The sequence below is a fragment of the Carassius carassius genome, unplaced genomic scaffold (genome assembly GCF_963082965.1).
Source record: "Carassius carassius unplaced genomic scaffold, fCarCar2.1 SCAFFOLD_77, whole genome shotgun sequence".
Lineage (NCBI taxonomy): Eukaryota > Metazoa > Chordata > Actinopteri > Cypriniformes > Cyprinidae > Carassius > Carassius carassius.
In genome coordinates this window covers 232,201-239,700 of record NW_026775206.1, presented here as the reverse complement: position 1 = coordinate 239,700, position 7,500 = coordinate 232,201, and the positions used below count along the sequence as shown (strand labels likewise).

The following is a 7,500-nucleotide window of genomic DNA, read 5'->3' as shown; positions in this document are numbered from 1 at the left end:
CCTGCATGTTTACCACAGTAAGAGATGTGAAAACATTGATTAAAAGTGAAAGACAATAAAATAAACCTGCGAAATTAGAGGTTTAGATGGTGAGAATTTAGGAAAAGAAACAATGCTTAAATATTACTGAATTTGTGACCAAGCAGCAAACCAGAACAAAGGTGAGTAAATGTAGGCTAGAGGCTCGAATGGCATCCAAAGCATGGTCACGATGTAACATTTTCCAGCAAACCTATTATTCCACAAAAAACAAAGCTTTTATACTACACTTGTCATAATCGGAGCTTATAATTTGTAAATAAATAATTGCTGGATTCAAAAAAGAAAAATGAAAAGACCGACACTGATACGTTTCCCCGAACCTTTCACTAAACGCTGACGCACCAATAAGAGCATCGTTCACAAGTTTCTGCATCTTTGTTTGCTTTACATTACAAGAGCACAAATCTTTTGCTCATGTGAAGAGAGCTATCTTTTCCGTCTATATGCGAATGCATGTAAAGTACAAGACTAGTTTACATTATAAATATTAGTTTAACATTCAAATACATTGTGTATATGGAAACATTTGGATTTGTGTCAAATGAGTAAATACATCCAACCAAACCCACGCTCGCTCCATCTCACGATCACGATCTAATGCACCGTAGATGCCGGATTTAAAAACAAATAGACCTACCGGAACACAAAAACATTTTCCAGGTCATAATACTCAGATAAAAGTGTTTGATGTGAGTAACAGTGTGTCACACGAGCCACAGTTATGTTTGGGATCATTTTATTTTAAATGCCAGAATGTCAGTTGAAATCATTGCAGTTATGTTTTAAAATACAGCAATGAGCACAACGAAACCATTTAAAGAGGCGCGTGCAGCGATAGAAAACAGTCAACAAATTAAAATGTTCTCAAATGTCTTCATTTTATCAAATGATCATAATGACATCTATTCATTTTATAATCCTGCTACTAGCATTTTTTTTCAGACTAAAACCACTTTAATTCGCGTGAGAATTTATTTATTTTTATTTATTTTTTGCCGCTGCATAGATGCTGCAATAGATGCATTTTGCAGCATTAAGGTTAACGACTAATCGATTAATAACGACCGATCATGGAAATGATTGAAAATTGACCTCACTAGTTAGGACGAGTCCAAGGGCCCGGTGAGGGAGACTTCTAACCGATCTGCTGCCAGTAGAAAGAGTGTTTTTGAGCAGGTTCACCCTTTCTCAGATGTCTTTCAGTGACTAGCATCTGTCTAAAGCTGTGTTAAGGAACACAACATATTTTAAAAATAAATTCTAATTATTACAATTTATAATTTATGTGCATGTTAAGAAGAGAACCCGAGCTTCCAAATGCATACAAGGTCAGAGGTCAGAGGTCAAGCACAGGTGAACGTGAGTGTTGTGAATTACGATTGACAGATCGCTTACCTTTCTGCAAGATCTTCACATCTCCATTCTCTCTCTTCATCTCCATCATCAGTTTGTGTTTTCTTTTCTCCTTCATCTCTTTCTCCTGCTCCTTCTCTCTCTCTCTCTTCTTCTCACCGTCTCGGTCTCTCTGTTTCTCTCGGTCTTTGACAGTGTGATCTGTAGGAGAAAGAAACACACTGGACGGTTAAAAGAAACTAAAGCATTCACTGATGTCAAGTTTCTCTGGTTCCTGGACGAAAGCGTCGCACAGAAGGTTAACAGCGTGTGAACGACGGCCTGCTCAAAGACACAATGGTGAAAGTTTGTGAATTTACCAGTTAACATCTTTAACTAGTAGTCACATTTTCCAACAGGTTCTCCAAGTATATTTTAATACACCTGGATAAACTTGTCAAAAACAAGGCTGGAACAGCCGTAAAAAGCAGCTTTATTTTCTTTATGCCCAATGTAATTTTGATCCTTTGGATCTTAAACACATTCTGAACAGACTTCATGAAGTTCACGATCCTCGTACAAACACACACATCACGTTCATGCAGATGGTTTGCGCTGACCTTCATGTACAATGCCAGGGTAAAATAATGAGTTATCATGAAGACAAACTGCACAGATTGTGAAACGAACCCGTATGTCGCTCCTGACCCGTATGACTTTCTTCCTTCTGCAGAACACAAAAGAAAAGATTCTGAAGAACTGCTTTTGTTAATACAGTGAAAGTAACCACTGCACCTGTCTGACTTGCACTTTATGGACATTTTTCAAAATATCTTCTTTAGTGATCCAGAAAGTCTGTCATGCAGGTTAGGAACAATGTGAAGGCCAGAAAATGATGGCTTGATCATGTTTGGGTGAACTATCAGCTCCAGCAAATGATCTACCGAACATTTTCTGAACAGTTCCTGAGGTCGATCAACTGAATGAATACAGTTTGTTCAGAGAAGCTCTACATTACATTTACCAATCCTGTCTGGAGCCTAACTGAACTGTTAGGAGTTAGAGCGAGTTAGTAGGAGTTAGGGTGAGTTAGCAGGAGTTGGTGAGTTAGGGTGAGTTAGCAGGAGTTAGGGTGAGTTAGGGTGAGTGAGCAAGAGTTGGTGAGTTAGGGTGAGAGAGCAAGAGTTGGTGAGTTAGGGTGAGTTAGCAGGAGTTGGTGAGTTAGGGTGAGTTAGCAAGAGTTGGTGAGTTAGGGTGAGTTAGCAGGAGTTGGTGAGTTAGGGTGAGTTAGAAGGAGTTGGTGAGTTAGGGTGAGTTAGCAGGAGTTGGTGAGTTAGGGTGAGTTAGCAGGAGTTGGTGAGTTAGGGTGAGTTAGCAGGAGTTGGTGAGTTAGGGTGAGTTAGCAAGAGTTGGTGAGTTAGGGTGAGTTAGCAAGAGTTGGTGAGTTAGGGTGAGTTAGCAAGAGTTGGTGAGTTAGGGTGAGTTAGCAGGAGTTAGGGTGAGTTAGTAGGAGTTAGAGCGAGTTAGTAGGAGTTAGGGTGAGTTAGCAAGAGTTGGTGAGTTAGGGTGAGTTAGCAGGAGTTAGGGTGAGTTAGCAAGAGTTGGTGAGTTAGGGTGAGTTAGCAAGAGTTGGTGAGTTAGCAGGAGTTAGGGTGAGTTAGTAGGAGTTAGAGCGAGTTAGTAGGAGTTAGAGCGAGTTAGTAGGAGTTAGGGTGAGTTAGCAAGAGTTAGGGTGAGTTAGCAGGAGTTGGTGAGTTAGGGTGAGTTAGCAAGAGTTGGTGAGTTAGGGTGAGTTAGCAGGAGTTGGTGAGTTAGGGTGAGTTAGCAGGAGTTGGTGAGTTAGGGTGAGTTAGCAAGAGTTGGTGAGTTAGGGTGAGTTAGCAGGAGTTGGTGAGTTAGGGTGAGTTAGCAGGAGTTGGAGAGTTAGGGTGAGTTAGCAGGAGTTGGTGAGTTAGGGTGAGTTAGCAGGAGTTGGTGAGTTAGGGTGAGTTAGCAGGAGTTGGTGAGTTAGCAAGAGTTGGTGAGTTAGGGTGAGTTAGCAAGAGTTGGTGAGTTAGGGTGAGTTAGCAAGAGTTGGTGAGTTAGGGTGAGTTAGCAAGAGTTGGTGAGTTAGGGTGAGTTAGCAAGAGTTGGTGAGTTAGGGTGAGTTAGCAGGAGTTGGTGAGTTAGGGTGAGTTAGCAGGAGTTGGTGAGTTAGGGTGAGTTAGCAGGAGTTGGTGAGTTAGGGTGAGTTAGCAAGAGTTGGTGAGTTAGGGTGAGTTAGCAGGAGTTGGTGAGTTAGGGTGAGTTAGCAGGAGTTGGTGTGTTAGGGTGAGTTAGCAGGAGTTGGTGAGTTAGGGTGAGTTAGCAGGAGTTGGTGAGTTAGGGTGAGTTAGCAGGAGTTGGTGAGTTAGGGTGAGTTAGCAGGAGTTGGTGAGTTAGGGTGAGTTAGCAAGAGTTGGTGAGTTAGGGTGAGTTAGCAGGAGTTAGGGTGAGTTAGCAAGAGTTGGTGAGTTAGCAGGAGTTGGTGAGTTAGCAGGAGTTGGTGAGTTAGGGTGAGTTAGCAGGAGTTGGTGAGTTAGTGAGAGTTAGCAAGAGTTGGTGAGTTAGGGTGAGTTAGCAAGAGTTGGTGAGTTAGTGAGAGTTAGCAAGAGTTGGTGAGTTAGGGTGAGTTAGCAAGAGTTGGTGAGTTAGGGTGAGTTAGCAGGAGTTGGTGAGTTAGGGTGAGTTAGCAGGAGTTGGTGAGTTAGCAAGAGTTGGTGAGTTAGGGTGAGTTAGCAGGAGTTAGGGTGAGTTAGCAAGAGTTGGTGAGTTAGTGAGAGTTAGCAAGAGTTGGTGAGTTAGGGTGAGTTAGCAAGAGTTGGTGAGTTAGTGAGAGTTAGCAAGAGTTGGTGAGTTAGGGTGAGTTAGCAAGAGTTGGTGAGTTAGGGTGAGTTAGCAGGAGTTGGTGAGTTAGGGTGAGTTAGCAGGAGTTGGTGAGTTAATGTGAGTTAGCAGGAGTTGGTGAGTTAGGGCGAGTTAGCAAGAGTTGGTGAGTTAGTGAGAGTTACATTTACATTTACATGGTAGGTGTTGGCGCAGTGGATAAGACACACGTCTTTGGTGTGAGAGACCCGGGTTTGAATCCACTGTGAGAATCCATCTGTCCCTGAGCAAGACACTTAACCCCTAGTTGCTCCAGAGGCGTGTGACCTCTGACATATATAGCAATTGTAAGTCGCTTTGGACAAAAGCGTCAGCTAAATGGATAAATGTAAATGTAGTGAGAGTTAGCAAGAGTTGGTGAGTTAGTGAGAGTTAGCAAGAGTTGGTGAGTTAGGGGGAGTTAGCAAGAGTTGGTGAGTTAATGTGAGTTAGCAAGAGTTAATGTGAGTTAGCAAGAGTTGGTGAGTTAGGGTGAGTTAGCAGGAGTTGGTGAGTTAATGTGAGTTAGCAAGAGTTGGTGAGTTAATGTGAGTTAGCAAGAGTTAATGTGAGTTAGCAAGAGTTGGTGAGTTAGGGTGAGTTAGCAAGAGTTGGTGAGTTAGGGTGAGTTAGCAGGAGTTGGTGAGTTAGGGTGAGTTAGCAAGAGTTGGTGAGTTAGTGTGAGTTAGCAAGAGTTGGTGAGTTAATGTGAGTTAGCAAGAGTTGGTGAGTTAGGGTGAGTTAGCAAGAGTTGGTGAGTTAGTGTGAGTTAGCAAGAGTTGGTGAGTTAATGTGAGTTAGCAAGAGTTAATGTGAGTTAGCAAGAGTTGGTGAGTTAGGGTGAGTTAGCAGGAGTTGGTGAGTTAATGTGAGTTAGCAAGAGTTGGTGAGTTAATGTGAGTTAGCAAGAGTTGGTGAGTTAATGTGAGTTAGCAAGAGTTAATGTGAGTTAGCAAGAGTTGGTGAGTTAGGGTGAGTTAGCAAGAGTTGGTGAGTTAGTGTGAGTTAGCAGGAGTTGGTGAGTTAATGAGAGTTAGCAAGAGTTGGTGATTTAGTGTGAGTTAGCAAGAGTTGGTGAGTTAGTGAGAGTTAGCAGGAGTTGGTGAGTTAATGAGAGTTAGCAAGAGTTGGTGATTTAGCAAGAGTTGGTGATTTAGTGTGAGTTAGCAAGAGTTGGTGAGTTAGCAAGAGTTTGTGAGTTAGGGTTAGGTTAGCATCTGTAGGACAGACAGCCAACAGTGCATCTTAGATGTCTGAGTGTGGCTTTTGTGCTGATGATTTCATCACAGTTGTGTTATGACAGTAATACTGTATTAGTGTTTATTAATGATGTGACACAAACAGTAAATAACACAAAACAGTTCAACACAGTGAAGCTCGCAGTATAACTCAGAGAACAGCACATTTAATTAAGAGGAACAGAAGAACGTTGTTAGGGATGTAACAATTACTGGTTTGATGATAAATCATGAAAAAAATTACAATTTCATATTTTAATTATCATTAAAATCGTATTAGATTACCTTGATTTGAACAACTCATGATAAATAAATACTGTCCAGCATAAAGCACAGTTTTCAGTAACAGTTTCACATGCGCAGAGCAGTTTCGTTTTGGGTGAAAACAGGGCGGCAATACTGGGAGGTTTTAAAAGAGTGCTAAGGGAATTAATCAAATGAATATATGAATTAATTATATGAATGTACCTCTGAAGGTTCTGACGGTCTTCAGAAAATATTCGAAGGCATTTTGTTTTCATCTTCGCTCCATGTAATACCTAAAGGAAGTGTTCTTAATCGCAATGCTGCTTTGTCCACGGAGGTTACGGGAAACAGCTCTAATTCAGCTTTCCCATCAGCGCCACCTGCTGTCAGAGAGTGGATTTACACAGACTTATATTTACATTCAGTCTGTGTGCAGCTTCCTTCTGGCCAAAAACAGACCGAATTTACATGCCATGCTATAAATGTTGACCGGTTGATGAAAAACAAGCTTATGTAGATCATACACATTCAAACAATTCAGATAAGTTATTTAGAATTATTTATGGAGCAGGTAAAATATATATAATCATTTATTAAGCTATTATCATTTTGGCTTAACCCTATTCTTTATTTAAAAGCTGAAATGTGAGGTTTACCTTTTTATTAAACTTTTTTTCAAAGCTTTATTTGAACATTTACATTACATATCTCAACTATTAAACTGTTGTCAGTCAAGTTGTCATAAACTGTTAAAATCCGGACATCATTGGTATTTGTTATTGTTTTAGTGAATATGCAAACAAAAGTAATTTTATTTATTGTTTGTTGATTTTTAAATATAAAACTTGAAGTGATTTATGTGTCTGTAGGTTTTTGAGCATCTCCAGCACATTTGAACAATATCGTGATAATACTGATAACACTGATAATTATGTTCACTATAATCGTGATAAGAAATTGTTATACATTACATCCCTCGTCTCTGTATATGACTGTATTCGCCATAAATCAATGTTACTGATCCATCGAGCTCGTTTTATTACGGAGATTAGAGCAGTTATTATAATCGCGATGTTTCGGTGTCCGATAGACATCTCAGGTATAACAGTAAATATTTTGATTATTGTTTTTATTAATACGAGCTGCCATCCTAAAGACTAAATTGACAATTGAATATAAAAAGACGCATTTATTATCTTATATTATGATGTCTGCCGATGTCGGGGTCTCTGTGCGGTAACACAGGAGATGTTATGATGCTATTATAATGACAGCAGATATTATCATTATTATTCTTCTTATTATTATTATAATACGCGCGTCCGCGAGTCACATTGCAGCTGCACGCGCGTCACCGATGCTAAGCTAACTAGCGAGCGCTGTCGGTGTTTACCACGCAAACAGACAGACAAGCACTGGTCCGCGAGCACAATAAACACACCATAAACACACACACACTCGCACCGATCAAAGTTAGCGAAGCAGCGGCCCGTTATCAGCCGCAAACAGCGCCCGAGCGACTAACGATACCTTTCTGCGATAGCTTAAGCTCTCCGTTCTCCTTCTTCACACTGAGGTGATTTTCAGCTGCCAGTTTGTGTTTCTTCCTCTCTTTCTCTTTGCCTTTCTCTCTCTCTTTCTCTGTTTTGGTTTTCTTGTTTTTCGGTTTGCTGCTGTAATTCTGCTGCTCCGTGTCTCCGTTCATCTTCTTGATTTTAAATATTTTCTCCTCATGTCGGATCTTCTTGGCCGGCGGAGG

At 40.8% G+C, this 7,500-nt stretch overlaps 1 protein-coding gene across 1 annotated transcript in view; it reads right to left on the bottom strand.

The window, feature by feature from the left end:
• Positions 1 to 7,500, bottom strand: part of LOC132139448 (lysine-specific demethylase RSBN1L-like) — a 28,225-nt gene that overhangs the window by 20,578 nt on the left and 147 nt on the right. Inside the window, exons 1-2 of the mRNA XM_059547808.1 lie at positions 7,272 to 7,500; positions 1,438 to 1,596 (exon numbers count right to left, since the gene is read on the bottom strand). The exon at positions 7,272 to 7,500 is cut by the window's right edge and continues 147 nt beyond it. Of these exons, the coding sequence (XP_059403791.1) occupies positions 1,438 to 1,596; positions 7,272 to 7,500 (388 nt within the window). The remainder of the gene's footprint in view (positions 1 to 1,437; positions 1,597 to 7,271) is intronic.